Source organism: Typopeltis vanoorti, chromosome 5 (genome assembly GCF_054136105.1).
Source record: "Typopeltis vanoorti isolate ZY-2024b chromosome 5, IOZ_Tvanoo_1.0, whole genome shotgun sequence".
NCBI lineage: Eukaryota > Metazoa > Arthropoda > Arachnida > Uropygi > Thelyphonidae > Typopeltis > Typopeltis vanoorti.
The window spans coordinates 168,827,810-168,848,543 of NC_143553.1; the positions used below are offsets into that span (position 1 = coordinate 168,827,810).

The 20,734-nt window shown below is 33.7% G+C and overlaps 1 protein-coding gene across 1 annotated transcript in view; it reads left to right on the forward strand.

The window, feature by feature from the left end:
• Rpn11 (regulatory particle non-ATPase 11) overlaps nucleotides 1-20,734 on the forward strand; it is a 106,904-nt gene that overhangs the window by 78,381 nt on the left and 7,789 nt on the right. The window contains exon 10 of the mRNA XM_090392914.1: nucleotides 17,731-17,793. Within this exon, the coding sequence (XP_090249040.1) occupies nucleotides 17,731-17,793 (63 nt within the window). The remainder of the gene's footprint in view (nucleotides 1-17,730; nucleotides 17,794-20,734) is intronic.

Sequence of the window (20,734 nt, forward strand, 5' to 3'; positions counted from 1 at the left end):
AGCATCCTCATTTTTAATATGATATTGCCATTGATGCCACTTCTTCATGCCCCTAATCTTTCTCAGATCCATAAGTTAAAACTGGTTTGAACACTATCTTGTATATTGCTAATTTAGTGTTTTGACTAATTTCTCTCTTATTCCATATAATTTATTCAGTTGACTTCCTGCCATACCAGCTTTGTTGATACTGTTGTGTTTTTCCATATTCTGATGTCAATCCGATGTCAGTATAGTATTGGTTTAGTTTTTTTTTTTATTTACTGTTGAAAATGGTTGGAAAAATATATCGATTGGATAATCCATTAGGTATTGAAGAGATTCAGTGAATGTTACTAGAGTCTGATGATGAGAATGATAAGAGTCGAATGCGAAAGTGATATTCTATAGTAAATTGTATCTGAGATGTATTGTGAACTCAGATGTCAGTATAGTATTGGTGGTTTTTTTTTTGTTTTTTTTTTTTTTTTTTCAATCATTTCTAGATTGTAACTGAAAATAAATAAACCATCATGCATTTGCAGTGTCTTTTTTTTTTTAAGTTTATCGCATTTTAGCACATACTAGTAATGAACGTATCTCTCAGATACATGCGACCTATGCTGCAATTTTTTTTGACTGCGACCTCCGCAGGGTTAAAGGCTATGTGGAGGTCTCCTCAGTTATACTGCTTTGATCCTTAAACACCCTCTTCTTTTCATTTATGTCATAAATATCCAGTTCTTTTCTGATGTCTTCATTTCTTATATGTTCGAATTTTGTGCATCTTCTAAATGCTCTTAAAAATCTCATCTCTGCAGCTAGTATTTTATTTTCATCTTTCTTTTTGTTCTGCAGATTTTCTGAAATTTTTTTTAATTTTTTCATCTATATCTTTATCTTTTAGATATGTTATTATGCAGCCTAAATTATTACTGTCATCTGTTCTATTATTTTAATTTCTATAACCATTTGTGATCTAACATGACCTCCACCTTTAATTGTCTTAAATTTATTTATTTATTACAACAGTTATTCAATTTAGTCACAAAATCTTGCAGGCTTGTAGTGGATTGATTTAGAAGTATAACATCATCTGCATAAAGTAAAGAGCAGAGATTAATATCTCCAATTTTGATATCAGGTTTAATACTACTTTCCTTCATTATATGATCCTGAATAGATAATAATCTTCCTGTACTTCAATTCTAACTGCTAACTTACAACTCAAAGACTAAATATTGCTTGATATAATGCACCATTGACACCATATAACTGTAGCATTTTGAATAGCTTTTCCAGATTGACAAAACTTAAATATAGATCTTTATTATATTCCCACGCTTTCTCAACTATTTGTCGTAAAGTGAAGATCTGATCCTGACAGCCTCTATTTGGCCTGAATCCAGCTTGTTCTTCACCAAGCTTCCCTTCCACAATCCTTCTGAACTGTTTCTCAAGTATTCTTGCATAAATCTTACAAGGAACACTCAGTAGGGAAATACCTCTGTAATTCTCACATTCAGTTTTCTCTTTTTATATATGGATACTAACTATGAGGACTGTACTCCAATCATCTGGAATTTGTCCCTCTGTTCAGTCCTAAATTGTGCAGTGCAGCCACTGTGAGATTTTTATACCTCCATACTTGAGCATTTCTGGTCAAATATCATCTACTCTAGCTACCTTTCCGCATTTCAGATGGCTTTTGATGGCTTTTTTATACTTCAAGTATGTATATATATATATTCCTGATTGTATGCCTGTTGGTTTTTTATCACTGTGTTGTTCTGAATTGTTTCATTTAACAATTTTTCGAAGTAATTACTCCATACATCAATGATATCCTTTTCTCCAGTTTTCATATCACCTTTATCATCTCTTATTCCTTTTACAGCACTCTTTCCTCCATTTCTGAGCTTTTACAACAACTTCCAGAATATCTTTCCACCTTGTAAATATTTATTTTCTATATTCTTCTTACCAAAGTCTTCCCATGACTTTTGTTTAGTTAGTTTTCCAGTGTATTGCTTTCTTACATTTGTCTCTCTATATTCTAAGAGCACAAGCTGACTTATTTGCCAGGAACTTTTGATATGCTTTCTTCTATAACATCCTGTGTCCACCAGTTCTATCCTTGCAGATGACCTCACCACACATGCCTCTGGCTGAATCAATGTTTTCTTCAGAAATGACCATTGAACTTCCAAGGTTTGGTTCCTGTTCTCAAACTTAATTTTTTCTTGAATAATGTTTGTGTATTTTAGTTTAACTTTTATTTACTTTAAAACTTTTTTATGTGTTCTTATTTTCAATATGAAATTCCATTCTATCCTGCTCAAGACTAAATGGTGACTAAATTTATTTTTCTTCCAATTTTATTGGTTTTCTATCACTACTGGTTTCTTCGTTATTATATTTTCTGTTATTAAAATTGGGTCATATCATAAATTCTTATGTTCTAGCCTTTTTTTTTTTTTTTTTGTAATATGTTAATTTGTACAGCATCTCTTTTTTCATTGTTTAATTTCCTTAATATTTTTAGGCTATGTCTTGTGTTCCATGTATGTGTTCTATTTTATTAAGAACTCTATCCCAAAAATCTTGGTGAGCTTTCTGTACTATGGTTTTAGCTATATTTCTTTTGCTTTTGTATATTTTTTCTGTTTCCTTTGTATGTTTTTGAAGGAGTGATTTGCATATGCCATTTTTTTTTTATTTTGTTGTTGTATTTTCTATATCTGTGTTCTAGATGTTTAATGTTTTCTTTTTAATATTTTATTTTTCTTTCCAAGTACTTCAGAGGCTGCTTTATGGATTTACTTAAAGGTTTCCATTCTTCTATGTCTTCATTGATTTGGGCTTATTTTAGGTAATCTGTTAATTGTGATTGATGTAGCATACTAATGCTTTTTTCTTGTAATAGATATACTTTGTATATTTGTTCTATTTCTTGTTTTTCTTATTTACTTCCTTTCTCCATTTTGCTAGTATTTCTATTTCAGAGACTAATAAATAATGATCTGAAAAGATTTCATTTCCTCTCTAAATATGTACATCTCACACAAGTAGTTAGTTTCTGATTAGTAATGATATAATCAATTATTGATCTTGTTCCTCTGCCATTCCAAGTATATTTATTTATATTCTTTTTTCAAAAAAAAAAAAAAGTATTGGTTATTTTAATATTAATGAAAGTACAGAAATCTAATAGTTCTTGACCATTGTTATTCATACAAATTTCTCCATGTTTTCCTAAGACATTTGAGATTGGATTATTTTCAACTCTAGCATTAAGATCTCCTACTGTTAATTTTTTTATTATATTTATTTAACAATTTTTGTAGCTTCTCATAAAATTGTTTGGAATCCTCTTTCCTACCTTCTTTAGAGGTATATATACTCCTATGATATTTATGTAGCTTCTGTATGTTTGTTTTTAATTTAACTGTTATAATTTAGTCTTACAAAATTCTATTTCTTCATTTATTATTGATTAAAATGGCCACACCACTAGAAGCTCTGATATGTTGGTCCACTCTTCTATATAGCTTCACATGAATAAAATAATCTTCAGTAAGGAAATACCGTGAGTAGACACATTACTATTATAATAACGGAATTAACTCGCGTAAATTATTCTTTATTTGTAGAATTTTCACCTGAGTATCACAGGCATCATCAGTACAGGTACAAGGCTAATTAAACAATAACTGCTATATTCACAAAGCACCACCTAAGTAACTAAGTTAAATTTCCTAAATTTATTTAATTATTATTATTTTAATTATTTAAATTTAATATAGTTATTTAATTATTCAATTATAATAATTAAAAAAATATATATATATTTTTTTTTTTCATTATATATTTAAATATATATTTGTGTATACAGTTATATGTTAGGAAAGATTGCTGCTTTATAAAATACTAACTCTCCCACAATGGGGAAAGACGTAGACCATCAGATCTGTTTAGGTTAGAGGAGTAAAGTAATTTTCACATGTTTCTTTGTATAGCCATTATTAGGAACCGACTTTTGTGAATGACTTTTGTCTTGTTCCACTTAACTCTATGTCTGGTGTTGATAGCATGTTCTGCAATTCCAGACTGTTCGGGTTCAAGGTACTGGATGTACAACTGCTGTTCTTCTAACCAGACCTAAGCAGATCTTCCTGTTTGTCCGAAATATGATAATCCACACGAGCAGGGAATCTGGCAGACACCTTGTTGTGTCGACTTTCTACTGTTATGACTATTCTTTTGTCTTTGTGTCAGATCTCCGTTATACTCTATTGGGTATCATGTGGTACCTCTGAGGGACAATGGAATTTCCTCGAGATCGAGGCAACACAAGAATATCAGAGTGTCTGAGATTTACCTCTCGTAAAACGCCAAGAAAATTTATATTTCGCTGCGCCACTTAATGTTATTAGATTAGTAATATTAACAATCAAGAGGTAATCTCAGGACAGTACTTAAATGATACCTAGCAACTTTGCAGACGTGGCCAAACTGTACTTTTCTCTAGTCTCCCGCATAGATTCATAATATTTTATAAGAGGTGCATCAGATTCCAGAAATCACAGAAAGTCTTTGTTAGAAACAAAAGCAAGGTTTATTATATATCAAAAGTAGGTACACTCAATATTATTAGCTTAATTCCCATCTTAAGGGAGTTCCTGACATCCAGGACAGAGTTTAAAATATTATAATACTACAAATATACTTATAACAGATTATGCAGTAGCTTTCTAAAGTAAGAATCATATTAATACTCTCAAATGCTTTAGTCATGTATTATTATCACAATATTTCTAAAACTCAGTAGTTCTGTCAGACCACACAAGATAACATTCATATCTTTTACAATCTCTTTATAATTTATCAATTCCTTACTCCTCTAAACATATTCGTAGCTTCTCACAACATATTAACGAACTTTATCACAGTGATAGGCAGTAAGATTAAATGCAACTCTCTCTAAACAATAGCAACACAATCTTATTCTATATCATTATTGTTCCCTTTTCTGCTTTGCCTACAAAGCACAAATCTCTCACTCATATTCAGTGAAACACAAATAAAGTCTACTTATCTTCCCCTTTGGTTCTATATTGCATCAATGGTCTACAGGAATCTTGTCTTCTATGAACTACCGGGCTTACTTCTTCCGCGGAGATACGACCGCCGAGTCCCGCTACTGCCTTAATCGGAATATTTCGGTGTGGGGGCACTACCACCCTTCATCACCGCGAGAGACGAATACTAGGAGATCCAGGAACAAAAAGCCTTTTTTCAGGGGTGCATGACCATTATGTTTCTCTCTTTTTTTTCTCAATGCTTCACGCATTTTGCGATGTCCAGCTAACACTCACGTGGTCTTGCGTCCGGCCTTCTCTGTTATCATACATGCGCTGACATCACGCTGTTTGCTTGGGGCGAGCCGCACCCTCGCGTCACTGCTCCATGACTTTGGACTTCACTCCCCCCACGTTGAATTTGTGCTAACATTCTATATCTTTTGATACATATTATTTCATAAAACTCTGCTAACATTTTACACTTTCATTATTAATTTTAACTCATTTGTGAATGGTACAAAATACACACTTATTTAATCTCTCATAGTGAAACATGCTTGATATATATATACATAGCAATTATTTTATACTCAGAGGCAATCACCTGTATTTATCTCCCTTTTTTGTTTGGAAACGCATGTTAGATTGTGATGAGATAGGAGTTCCTAAAATTCCACTCTATCACAATCCAACAACCTGGATAGCTGAGATATGGGAGCTTGTCTTTTAGAGACATTAGGAATGTGGAGATTTTTCTGACTGTTTGAAAAGCCACACAGATATTTAGTGGTTTTAGCACCTTAGCTGTGCGTTCACTAACCCCTTGTACATATGGGATAGGTATACGTGTAGGTTCTTCTGTACTTGAAGAGGATGCTGGAGCACTACTACTTAAAGCTCTGTTTATGAAGGACTTCTTATAGCCATTGGATATGAAGTCAAAATTAATATACTGTAATTCTTTTTGTAAAAGTTCTTCTGAAGAACAAAAGGAGTGAGCTCTATGAACTAGTGTTTTTATGGTACCTGCCTTTTGGCTGGGATGATGATGTGATTCAGCGTGGATGTACTGGCCTGTATCAGTTTCTTTCTTACAGACTGTGAATTGTAGATAACCATCTGGTTGGCAAAGAATCAAGAGGTCTAGAAAGGCTGATTGCTTATTTGCTTCTACTTATAGGGTGAACTGGGTCCTTGGATGAAGTGCATTAATTTTTGAGATAAACTGTTGTAGTTCTTCTGAGGTGCCCTTCCATATGGCAAAAATGTCGTCGACATATCTGAACCAAGTGTCAGGTCTGGGTGTAATGTTGTCAAAGATATGCTGATTACCCATTGCTGTCCCTTCGATTTGTTGGCATAACTGGTTTTTGAAGGAAAAATAACTGTACTTTATTACAAATTCAAATAATTTGACAATGTCTGGAGGAAATTCTTGGTGTAGTAATTCTGTGCTGTCTGCCAACGGAACATTCGTAAATAGCAAAACAACATCTAGACTAATCATAATCTCCGAATCGTCTAGATGCAGATCGGAAATTTTATTTCTGAAGTCCACAGAATTTTTTATATATGTAGCAGTTCTTCTAGTTGAAGAAGTGAGTAAATTTGACAGAAATTTTGATATTTTGTAAGTGGGACAACCTATACAGTCTACAACCGGTCTACAACCTACAAGTCTTAATGGAATTCCTGACTTATGTACTTTTGGAAGACCATATAATCTTGGTGGGCGCCCGAAAAAGTTTTTAGTATTTTCTTTTTATCTTCATCCCATATCGATATATTTTCTATAAGGGCATTAAGCTTTTTTATTTGACTACCGGTAGGATCTGAAGTGAGGGGCCTATAAGTCGAATAGTCGGAGTAACAGTGATATTTTTCTCTCGTATTCTCTTCTGTCTTGGATGACTACAGCATTCCTTTTGTCAGATTTTGTAATAATTAGGTTCTGGTTATTTTTTAGCAATTTCAGTGCTTTTTGTCCAGCATACGATAGGTTTGGCCACAGAGGCTTGGCGTTAAAAAGAATTTTTGCATACTCGAATCTTGTCCTGTTAGCTGTTTTTAGTACATCTCCTGTTACGTGAGTTAATTCCGTTATTATAATAGTTAGTAATATGTCTATTCACGGTATTTCCTTACTGAAACTTATATCGAGACTTCATGGAGAGTCTACTTCCAAACGATGTTCCAGATACGTTAAAGTATTAGTTAAGAATGCGAATTGCATTAGCAGAATAATATTATTAAAGCAATGTAAGTTGGCTCAGGTTATTCCTACCTGCTGTAAACTAAAAGAAGTTTTTAAGTCTCAAAGAGCCCGTCGGATTTATTTAAAGGCCAGTAGGTCACTGTTAACTTGTCAGCTACAAGAAGCAAAGAAATCTCTTGCCCTTCTGAACAAAGAAATAATAGATATTAAGAACGCTATAGAACCAGTATTAGAGACTGAAAATTTTAATGCTTCCCATGATAGATTGAAATGCAAGCTTGATTCACTGGTGAGCCACCCCAAATCTAGCAGTACTGTTGTTGATACAGATAGAGTAGTGATCAATGTATCAGGCCGCCCACTGACAGACAGCAAACGTTTCATTCTGTCAAAAGGACATACTTTTTCCGTTGCTCCGAATAACGTACCCATAATAGACTTTTCCCATAGTATTGACAGATATATTCGATCCTTATTCCAAAAAACAGCTAACAGGACAAGATTCGAGTGTGCAAAAATTCTTTTTAACGTCAAGCCTCCTCAGCCGAACCTATCATATGCTGGACAAAAAGCACTGAAATCACTAAAAAAAAACAAGAACCTAATTATTACGAAAGCTGACAAAGGGAAGGCTGAGTCATCCAAGACAGAAGAGAATACAAGAGAAAAACATCACTGTTACTCCGACTATTCGACTTGTAGGCCCCTCACTTCAGATCCTACCGGTAGTCAAATAAAAAAGCTTAATGCCCTTTATAGAAAATATATCGATATCAGATGAAGATAAAAAGAAAACACTAAAGACCTCTATATTAAAGGGATGAAGCCGTTTGGCTTTTCATTTTAATTACTAAAGACCTCTTTTGGGCACCCACCGAGATTATATGGTCTTCCAAAAGTACATAAGCTAGGAATTCCAGTAAGACTGGTTATAGCCTGTATAGGTTGTCCCACTTACAAAATATCAAAATTTCTGTCAAATTTACTCACTTCAACTAGAAAAACTTCTATATATATAAAAAATTCTGCTGACTTCAGAAATAAAATTTCTGATCTGCATCTAGACGATTCGGAGATTATGATTAGTCTAGATGTTGTTTCGCTATTTACGAATGTTCCATTGGCAGACAGCAGAGAATTACTATACCAAGAATTTCCTCTAGACATTGTCAAATTATTTGAATTTGTAATAAAGGCTGGTTATTTTTCCTTCAAAAACCAGTTATACCAACAAATCGAAGGAACAGCAATGGGTAATCCAATATCTCCTGATATTGCCAACTACTTCATGGAGCATTTCAAACAGCGTATCTTTGACAACATTACACCCAGACCTAACATTTGGTTCTGATATGTGGACGACATTTTTGCCATATTGAAGGGCATCTCAGAAGAACTACAACAGTTTCTCTCAAAAAATTAATGCACTTCATCCAAGGATCCAGTTCACCCTAGAATAGAAGACTCTAGGGTGAACTGGAAGACAACCAACTCCTTTTGTTCTTCAGAAGAACTTTTACAAAAAGAATTACAGTATATTAATTCCTCCTTCATATCCAATGGCTATATGAAGTCCTTCATAAACAGAACTTTAAGTAGTTGTGCTCCATCCTCTTCATGTACAGAAGAACCTACACGTATACCTATCCCCTATATCTACAAGGGGTTAGTGAACGCACAGCTAAGGTGCTAAAACCACTAAATATCTGTGTGGCTTTTCGAACCGTCGGAAAAATCTCCACATTCCTAATGCGTCCAAAGGACAAGCTCCTACATCTCAGCTATCCAGGTGTCTACCAGATTCCCTGCTTGTGTGGATTATCATATTTCGTACAAACAGGAAGATCTGCTTAGGTCTGGTTAGAAGAACAGCAGTCGTACATCCAGTACCTTGAACCTGAACAGTCTGGAATTACAGAACATGCTCTCAACATCAGACATAGAGTTAATTAGAACAAGACAAAGGTCATTCACAAAAGTCAGTTCCTAATGGAACGGCTATACAAAGAAACATGTAAAACATTACTTTACTCCCCTAACCTAAACAGATCCGATGGTCTGTGTCTTTCCCCCTTGTGGGAGTTGGTACCTTTATAAAGCAGCAAATCTTTCCTAACATTAATTGTATACACATATTTAATTGTATAGGGGGGAAAAAAAGAAGAAAAAAATTTTTAAGTTATTATAATTGAATAATTAAATAATTATTATTTAATAATTAAATAAAATTTAGGAAATTTGACTTAGCTACTTAGGTGGCACTTTGTGAATATAACAGTTATTGTTTAATTAGTCTTGTACCTGTACTGATGATGCCTGTGATACTCAGGTGAAAATTCTACGAATAAAGAATAATTTACGTGAGTTAATTCCTTTATTATTATAGTTAGTAATAAAATAATCATTCAGTCATGTTGAATGCAGTGACATGAGGTATTGCACATTATTGAATTTTCTCTTTCAGTTTGAACATAAATATCATTCTGACAGATTTAGATCAATGTGTCCAGTAATGTTCTCAACAACAGCAAACAAAAAAAAAATCTTGTGAAAATGTTATACAGTGGTCAAGACACATCTGTATTTGAAGTGTCGTGTGTACACTAAAACCTTGTTATTGTTCTCCCAGAATCAATTATGATGATTGATGTGGCCATTAATTTGTAGGTAATTTTTCTGTAAACGTTACCCATTTAGCTAACTATAAAGGTTGTGAATTTTGTATATAATCTTTGGTGCTTGTTGCAGCATAGTTTGGATAGTTAATGGTCTTAAAGTATATACTAAGTTCCAAATTGCAGTGAGCAGTAGTGTTTTGCAGCATACATGCACGTATGTTTCCAAAAAAAATAATAATAATAAAATGAATCACAAGACTGAATTTCTTTAGTTTCATGATCTTCCTGGCGATTTCTTCTTTAAAGCCTGTTTCTCTAAAATTGATTAAACTGTCATATAATTGTTTTGTCACTTAGCACTAAGCTTTCTGAACAGATGACTTGCTGTCTTATGTATGCATGTGGCAGGCAGATAACATTTATAGTTGACTCTTGTATGGACTGCAGGAATGGTTTGCTATAGTGGATTTCTTTTAACATAGCATTATGCATATGATGTTTTGTTGGGACTCTTTGGTAGTTTGTTAATATGAATGATTTTATTATTGTCACGTTTTGATTGACCATACCTCCATAATTGGAAATATTTAGATAAAATTTGAAGAAAAATATTCCAGAGCAATTTCAGTTATTTATTGCTATGTCTGAAGTTTGCCAATCTGTTTTTTATGATCCTGTGTTATTTATATACAAATATACACTGAAGGATAAACTTTTAGATTTATGTATTAGTAAATTTAGCATAAAAATATTCCAGAGCAATTTCAATTATTAATTACTATGTATGAAGTTTGCCAATCTGTTTTTTATGATCCTGTGTTATTTATATATAAATATACGCTGAAGGATAAACTTTTAGATTTATGTATTAGTAAATTTAGCATAAAACTTTACGTTGCATATCAATTGGCTGACAGGATTGTTTGAAATAAAAGCAATAGAGAATCTACAACAGATCCGAAAACTTCTACATAGTCTTTTTAATGTATACTATTGCTAATAAAGTAGCTAGTCCATGATTTATGGATTGGCCATTTGCCTTACCTACAAGTCATTATCATTAGGATATTTAGGAATCTTACAAAATAATTATCCACAAGGCACATTAAACAGAAACCTTATACTTAATGATATTTGAAAGTCTTTAAGATCTCTTATGCCAGTAGCATTACATGGCAGTGTAAACATCATGTATGATGTGTCAAATAACATATGACTAGCTGCTTTATTAAGCATTAGTAATTTTTAAAAAAAAAGTCAAAAGTTTTCAGATCTTGTTATGCCTCTAATATTTTTTATTCCTGATGATTATCAGCTAGCTGACAGCAAAACATCACAAAATTTTATGTTAAATTTATTCATAAATAAATCTGAGTTTGTCTCACATTGTTTATTTGTATAATGTATTGTCCTCTTAGTTTTTACTTCAATCCTGTATCATTGCTTCTATCTGTATTTTACTTTAACATAAACAAGAAATAGGATATATGTAAAACATTATGATTTGCTGTTCTGCTGTTTTGCATACTGCAAGCAGTTGACTTACAGTTGCTCCAAATATCCATTATAATGTAAAACACATTTCTTAGGAAGTATTTATTGCCATAGAAATATAGTCTTGAGGAAATACTGTGAGAAAACTTGGTGGTAGAAGTTGTTTCTGGAATATAGAATGAAAATTTCCATCTTTTAACAACAGTTTGGGATTTAGTAATTGTAATAAATTTTTCTGCTGCGTTAAGCAGCATTATTATGCTTGACAAATTATATTCTTCTTTTCATCTATATTTTACCTTATCATAAACAAAAATTTGCTCATGAAGGAGCTTCATGACATGCTTGTTTCATTCAGAAAGCAATTGCACTATTCTTTTCTTCAGTCTTTTTAATTATCCTCCAGATCACCATCAGTGAGATCCAAAGTCCTATAACCTTTTTTGACATAGTAATGTGCTTTTTTTGGTCCCTACTTCAGCAAGATAGGTGGCTTTGGATGGCTCAGGCAGGCACAGTCATTTGGCTACTGAATTTGCATGCAAGGGACAACAGCATTGCAAGTAAGTCTCCAGGGTACAGGGCTTAAGGTATGCTGGCAATGGGGCCTTAGGTAGCCCTCATGTTTCACTTCCAAGCACAGTTGCTTGCTGAATACTGACTGTCCATGTGTGACTCCAGTCATGGGTAGGAGGATTTAGTTCTGGTGCTACATCCTCCCTTTTTATGAGTATGAGTCTTTTTTATCCTCATGTCAGTTAGCAGCCCTCAAATCTCTTGATGTTGTTGTAAACTGCAACATCAACAGATAGCAAAAATAAGGAATGAACAACAATGTAGTTCACCCACCGATTAGAGATCTTTCGACACTTCTGTGCATGTCAGAAAAAGGAGAATCGATTCCGATTATAGGGTAATCAGTCCGTATTGTGGGATGAGTTGTTTATTATTACAGGTCGGAAAATTAACTTCTCTTTTATGATTATTGTAGTTAACTATGTTGCTTGTATAACAGTTGGAAAATTTTACCTATAAAGCACGTGATTTCACGTGTTGGCGACCAATTCGTATGTCCTTCATTTCTTTCTCCTCTTAGCATGAATCACTATTCTTAGCAAGACGCCGAGCAGAGATCTACAAACTGTGGGCGAAGTATACCATTGTTTTTCATAATACATCTGATAAATCCGATTGGGAAAATGTTACCCTTCTTTATAGAGGAGGGTTGGCAGGGTCCCTCGAAACCTGTCACCTCTATTCAGAAACCATTCTAATTGAACTGTTTTGTCAGAAACAATCAGAACAACTCCTTTGTGCAACACCAGTTGGCAAAGTACCAATTGCACAAAACTAAACTTTTCAAGAGGAGTGAGATCTCTATATGTTCCTGACAAGGAGGTTTACTTTAGACTGTTATACTGTTGTGGTCTGCATCATTTGTTATATTTATATAGGCAGTATTCTATAACATATTTCCACTACCCTGTTTTGTCTTTGTTTCTCTTTACTTTATTATTGGGAGTGGACGACTGCCTTAACTATCAGCTGCCACTATCTACCTATTTCTACTATCTTATTTCTCACGCTCTATAGTCTAACAAATTTGTTCTACGACTGTGTCAGTTATTCTATATTTTGAGTATGAGAGTATAAGATCTTAAATCAAAGACAAAGCAGATATCATTTATATTCCCCACTTATACATAAATATCCTTACTTTGAACTAGTCGTGGCTTAAATACAAATCATATAACTTCTATCTTATACAGGTTCGTGCATTGACAGAATCAATCCAGTGTGTTGTTCACAAATCATTTAATTAAGACAAATGGAATTATTTACAGAATGATTCACATATATACACACACAGTGTCATTACAATACTCTTAATAGTCTCAGTTCTCTCTAATCTAACCTTAATTCTAAGTTAATTCATAATCTAGCATAACCTTAACTAACTATAAGCATACCTCGTTTAAGCCTAATTCAACATCAATATCTCATAAACAGACACTTGACATACATTCTTGTTCAGTATTACAACTACTTACAATTCTTGGTCGACACAGACTTTCACATTAACCTTTTGTTCGCACATAAGTCTTCTTGTGTTTCTTTCTGCTTGCTGACTCATTCTTGTTTACCTGCTAAATTTCTTCCTTGTTCAAGTTGTCAACTATGCCTTGCTCTGTAGGACTCGTAACATGGCAGCGATGTGTAGCTCTTTCCTTTTGAGACAATCAACATGTAGTTCTCACGTGGCAGCAATCCCAGGTAGAGCCTGTGACACTTCTCTATTAATTTCCGACAACAAATCTTGCATGACGGTGGACTCGGGTAAGAGAAAGCTTAGAAAACCCTCAGATAAAATTCCTTCCTGGTGACTTGCCTTGTATAGGCCTAGTCCTCCATTGTTCGCAGGCACGCATCTCTCGAAAATGGTCATGTATTGGACGTCATTCTCATGTGTCTTTGGAATTCTCTATCCATGGCAGTTGTCATGTATTGGCCTCTGGACATGGTGACGTCATCGTTTGTGCATCTTTGGAATTTTCCATCTATGGCAATTCTCAGAATTGTTCACTAATCTTAGCATTAAACTTACTGATTTAACATTACTTAATAGCCTTACATGATGTCATGCATCACATTATTTTAACAAAGGTTCAATACAGTATTATTACAGAAAAAATTATTTCAGTCAAAAAATTAACATTACTCCTAAACAAATTCTCCTGCCTATCCTCATTCGTTACTATCTAGGTAGATAGTTATTAAAGGGGTGCACCGTGAGAAGGTGAGGATCGAATTTTAAGGAATGCAGAACCAACTAGGGTTTTGGTTCCCTGTATTCCTTAAAAAGCTATGTAGAGGTGTCCTCTCACTTTCCTTGCTTTGACCCCTGAGCAATTCCAATTATCTGAGAATTATTAAAATAGAGCATTTTCATTCTTATTGCTTCATTCCTATATTTGGATGAGATTGCCAGTCTTGGAAGTGGCAGGGAGTTTTCCAGAAAAATTTTAGTTTCTTTGGTTTTTATGCAGATATACAGCTGTCACTAAAAACATGACAGTCAACACCTTGCATATTATCCTCTACAAGAGTTGTGAAATTCAGGATTACAGTGAGACTTGTAAACCTTTAATATCGCCAAGTTTATCATAGAGTAACTCAGACAAATGGTTCATCTTTTGCTATCTTGTCACCTAGTGATAGGCTGGCTACTAACCTAGAATGAAAAATAGAGACTTAAGTGGAAGACATAAATGATAAAAAATAGTTATGGAATAATATGTACTCATGGAAAATATTTTCATATGTACATATTATTCCATAACTTTTTTTTTTTTTTTCATTTGGCTCCATATCATTTTTTATCATTAATCACAGAATTCAAAGAAATCAATTTTTAAATCATTATTATTTAAAAATTCTTGTTGAGGTTTGGTCTGTGAACATGGGCTACACACCTTTCTTTATATAGTCTTTCAAGTAAAAATAACTAGTGCAGTACTTCAGTTTTATTTGAATGAATTCTGTGCTTAGTGGATAAGATGTGGTTGGCCATACCTGACTTCTCAGACTCATAAGGTAAAAAAAAAAGATCTGGATGTTTTTCTGGATGAATCTAATTGAATGAATGAATCTGTTGTATAAATGCCACAAAAGTATTGTAGCATGTTGATACGAAAGTTTTTTAATAAGCTTATCTATAAAAGGCTATAAACCTATCAGACTTTTGTTCAAAAGCAGACTAAGGATCATATAATCCAGGAATCCTACTCTAGATACCAGTGATACTCTTTCAGGCCACTTCAAGACTAATAAAAAGGGTGTTAATCATTTCATTGTGAAATGAAATTTGTAAATTCATCCAAAAATATTCAGTTATCGATGTCTGGATTGACTAGCAACAGTAGCACATTTTCAACTATTGCTAACAGTAATATGGTTTAATGAAGTTTAATTTTTTTTAATGAAAAGTTTATAAGCTAAAAGTATTAGTTTAAACCAAATTTCATGAAATATCCATTTAGAGCACTTTTAAAATAACATGCATTGTTGCAAAACAGTTAAATTACAAAGTTGAGGATTAAACATTCCTCTCATGCAAAATGTTTTGTTTAATAGATGTAATAATAATAAAATGGTTGCAAAATCTTAATTCAGGCACCTAGAAGCCAACAAGTACAAGTGACAAAAACCTAGTTTTGAGAAAACTGAAGTTAGACTATAGAAACTAGAAAAGTTACTATAGAAAATAGGAGAGACATCTCATAAGCCATTTGTGTAGTTTCCTTATCCATGCTGTAAAATCTCTTGCGATAAATTTTATTAATTACATTTTTTTTGAGTTCGATTTTACAGAGGTTTCCAAACATATAAAATTTATGTTGTATTAAAACAAGTGTTATAATTTTACTGTAAAAATGCATAATTTAACACCCATTGAGCTGTGTGTAAAATGAAGAGGGGATTAACTCAGATTAGAACGATGACTAAGCCAAAAAAAAAAAGTTTGCAAGGTCTTGTGAACATAAAAATATGTGCCCATGAACAGAGGGAGTCGAAATGACATCATCGTGCTGGTGGGTAATCCTGGAAACAACATCATAGTACCAAAAGATTATGGACAATATAAAAGAGGACTGAGACGGACCAAGAGGGTTCTCGGTTTTTAGATTCCAAATTTTTCCCTTTCCCAGAGAACAGAGGTTCGAGGTGTGGAGGTGAGGACGTTATTTGATGGAACGCCTAGAATGCATGGACAGTGAGGAGAGTACGACTACCCACAGACACAATGGAAATTTCGGCAGTCCCTTTCCAGTTACGATGGGAAAATTGCATCAACCTTGTCCAGCAATTCCCAGAGCGAGAACCGATACATCGTCCAAGCAACAATTATAATCTATGGTGAAAACAGACAGGTGTAATTGACTGAAAAGTGTATATAAAGGGGTATTGCAAGTAGGCACAAATTTTGTTAATGCTTTGTAAAGGTGAAATAGGAATTATTGTATGAATGAGAGTGCTTACAGGAAATTGTTAGTAAAATGTTAAGTAATGAGTTATGGTTACAAAAGGATAGATTGATTGTAAATTTGTGCATATAATGGAAGAAAATAAGCTAATGTGTAACTTAGGGAATAGCTGCATGCTTAATTTAGATTAGTTAACATTGTGATGGGGTTAAGTAAGTCGCATGTAATACAGTCGGTTGTGTTGCCCCTATTGTATTTAGATAGGCTGAGATATATATATATATAATTTCCTCTTTGTGTATATTGTATATGTTGTACATTATTTCAAGGTTTAAATAATTTTTGTTTGTTTGTTTAACTACCTTGCATGATCAATTGCCAGTGCACTATCTCTAAAAAAAAAAAAAAAAAAACTAGTGAACCTGCGTGCTATATTGATTAAGAATTGCCACAACTTGCTATAGGAAAATATGTATTAACTAGGATCTTGCCTGTATTCCTTACCTTAATTCTCAAACTACATTAATTCAATTAGAATGGCACAGTCAAAAAAAAAAAAAAAAATCTGATTGATTAGTGCCAGAATTGGTAACCTGCACATTGTAGTAGATAGGCTGATAAATTGGTCTATATACTATCAGTAGGAACAGGAAATAAGATTAACTGGGATTAACAATGAGATATATGTTAAGCAGATTAAAGTTAAATTAAGAGTAAAGTAGCATAGATTCAGCCAAAACAAAATGCTGGGAGCATAGCACAAATAAGGTTAACAAAGGTGCAGTTGAATTAAGATACAGAAATAAAATATAACAATAGCAGCAGACAACGAACAATAAAATATAACAATGCTTTTTTTTTTGTCTGCTTGTCCAGAAATACAAATTGTCTATCACTTTAGCTACCATTCCTGGAATTAACTCAATTTTTTTCAAAATGTCACTTGTACTCCCTGACTTGTAAGTGCCTCAATTGTGTTAGTCAGTATATTTGTTAAATCCTTTAGAATATACCAGATGATGAATAGGTAAATCAGAATTAGCACCTTTTCTGTATAATTTTGAGTGGTAAAACTGGCTTGATTTGCAGCTGAACTGCTAATAAAAGAAATGTCACTTGTTTCAGCTTTATTTCTTCAAACATAATTCTATATTAATACTAACTAGTCAAATCCCTCTGTTTTGATAATAGTATCCGTTTAAACAAATTAAACATAAGTTTTACATTTACATTTTGATATTTTTTTCATAGTTGTAAGATTTTGCAAATTCAGTATTTTTATTTTATTTTATTTATTTTTTATTTTTAACTTTCTCATTAATATAAACTATTTCTCATTTTATCCCTTGATTTAGTCTCTGGAAGAGGAAGATAAAATGACACCTGAACAGTTAGCCATTAAAAATGTTGGAAAACAGGTAAACAGCTTTCAGAATTTATGGCATTTAAGTTTGTTGATTTCTTTAGGAAGAACAATGTTTTAAAATACGTGCAGCTGTAAGACTATTGTGACTGATTCCACTTACTTTCATTGGATGGCCAAAATTATTCTTAATTGCACTTAGTACCTTTTATTCCTCTTCTTTTTGTAAATTATTTTCCTTTCTCTGAGTTGATTCTCTAACAAGCAATTATAATAAAAATGAAGCATATGATAATTAGTTAAACAAATTATTAGGTGTGCTTCCTTTGTGCATACACTGAAGCAAGGAATGCCTTCCAAAAGGTGAAATTTAGTATGTAGATATGATTTTGATAGTCATATGAAAGTCCCTTCCCCTGGGTGGACTTAAATATTACTATCAAAATGAAATACTAAATGACCTTGGAAGAAAAAGTAAGAAAAAAAAAGGGGTTTAAAAATTAACTAAAACTAATTGACAAATTCAGATCAAATTGAACTAAAATTAGCAGATAATCTTGTTGAAATTATGTATGACTATTTATCTAGTTAGAGTTGGTTAGTTTTAAGGAAAAGCAAGCTAAAAACTGAAGAAGCACATGAAGAAACAAAGCATGTTGGTGTATAAAGAATCTGTTTAAGAGATTTACCTGTATCCTTAAAAAGAAAGCCATTTAATATGTGCACTATTCTAGTCTTTACCTATAGCAGTGAGACATGTGTAATGACTAAAAAAAAAAAAAGTAGGTTGCTTGTAACCCTGGAGAGAAGAATACTCCATACCATATAAAAGACAGAATTAAAGAATGATTGGAGTAGAAATATTGAAGTATTGTAAAGCATGTAAATGGAGATGGGCTTTTTTTATATATCTGACCTGCACATGAAAAATTACAAGACTTATAGCTGATTAATGCTGTGTGTAGACAAGAGGATAAGAAGAAAGGAGGAATCTGTTCACATTCTGTTTCGGCAGTTGAAAGTTGTATTATTTGGCGAAAGCAGAATGGAGGAGACAATTTGAAGTTGGTTCAGTGATTTTCAAAATGAACTGTAAAGGGTTTAGCAGTGGCTCTTGTTCTTATGATTTTGGAGGAAAGTGGAGAAATAATAGTGGCCAATTCAGCAGAACATTGTCCATGAAAGCATCTGTAAAAGGCACAAGACAGAAACTGAACATCTGAGAGAGGGATCATTAATTAATTGGATTGCCCTCTTCTAGATAGAATCGAGCAATCTTAGAATGGATATTGGAGCAATATTCCATGCTTGGGCAGATTTGGGATTTGTATACAGTTAGCAGGTGTGAAGTAATATCTGGTGCAAAAAAGTATACCAAGTTTTTTGGTGGCTGCAGAAACTATAGCTAAAATGTGTTTGTGGCAGGAAAGGTTGGAGGTATAGGTCATTCCAAAAATGGAAATCTGATCATGTTTGAATATCTGCATGTTATTGAAGTTAAAGAGGGATGCGAGCTCTTTCTTATGATCAGACAGAACTGAATTTTAACGCATTGGAGTCTGAGGTTGGTCTTGCCTCATTGGGATGTAGCAAAGAGATCGGAGTTCAGGCAGTCAGTCGTGGTGGATCTTGAAGATTTTAATACTTGATCACTAAGTTGATGAAAAGGAGGATTGGAGTGTCATTTGGTAAAGCTATGGATAGGATTGGAAGTAGAGTAGGTCATTTATATACAAGAGGAAGACAGTGGGTGAAAGAACGCAACCCTAGGACACTCCTGCATTGGTGAGTAAATTTAAAGAGAGGAAACTGTCTGCCATGACACATAGTGAGTGGCCAGTGAGAAAGTTGACAATCCAGTTGCTGAGTGTGGAAGGGAAGACTATAGGATGGCAGTTTGCTAAGTAGGCTCTTGTGCTAAACCCGATCAAATCCTTTGAAATGTCGAGGGCAACCATGTGCGAGTTTCTCTGGGTTTTTCCAGGAGTGACTGCCATTTGGGAAGGAGGCAAGTGTGCAACATTTGGTGTTTTTTGGGAGTCTTGTTTGGATTTGGTGATTCTTTTACAGCTGTTGTGAGCTGTAGTATAGGCAGAGTGAGCAGCTGGAGTTTGGTTTTGAGCCAGTTGTGGTATGCAGATTTTTTTTCTTTTACTGCATTAACGCACTTTTTTGAGAACAAGGCTTGGATGGTGGCTGTGAATTTGGAGTGGAATAAGGGTGAAAGGCCTTCATTTTTGTCAGGATGATTTCTGTTATTCAGTCTGAGCATGTATTTAGATAAGGAGAACTGAAGCAGTATTTGGACAATGAAAAGGAGGAATAGAAGCCATGGAAGTTATCCCATTTGGCACCGTTTTAGTGCCAAAGGACATGAGGCTGAGAACTGATGGTCAAAGGTTGTTCTGAGTTACCAAGAGGAGAACTGACATCTATAGTATACTTGTAAGATGAGTTTTTTTTAAGATCTGTGAAACTGGAGATGGGAAGCCAATTTGAGTTGTGGATGTTGAAGTCCACAAGAAGGATAACTTCGTTATTATGGTATTTTGATTATAAAAAGAAAGGCGAGCTTTAGAGAGAGAGAGAGATAGTTGAAGTTTGGAGAACAATAGAGAGCATATGAAAAGGGAAGGTTGGTTTGTTAGGGAAATTTTGAGCAAAAGCAGATCAAACAAGGGAGATTGGAAGTTTTGTGATCTCTGGCACAGTATGTCAGTTCTAATGAATGCACAGATTCTGCCCTTGTGGCAAAAAGAATTGTGTAATGTATAGTTTGGACAGTTGTTGAGGGTGCCAATTGGGGTTCTGATAAGAAAAGTAGTTCTGGCTTGGAATAATAGTTTACTGATGTGGTTGTTTGGAGGCTTTTTGTTTCAATTTTGTTGCTTTTTATGGGTTTTTTTTGGTTGGATTTTTGTTTTCTAATGATTTTTTATAACTATTTTTATGGGAGAATTTTTATGATCTGCAGTAAAGTTGTATTTCTTTGAGTT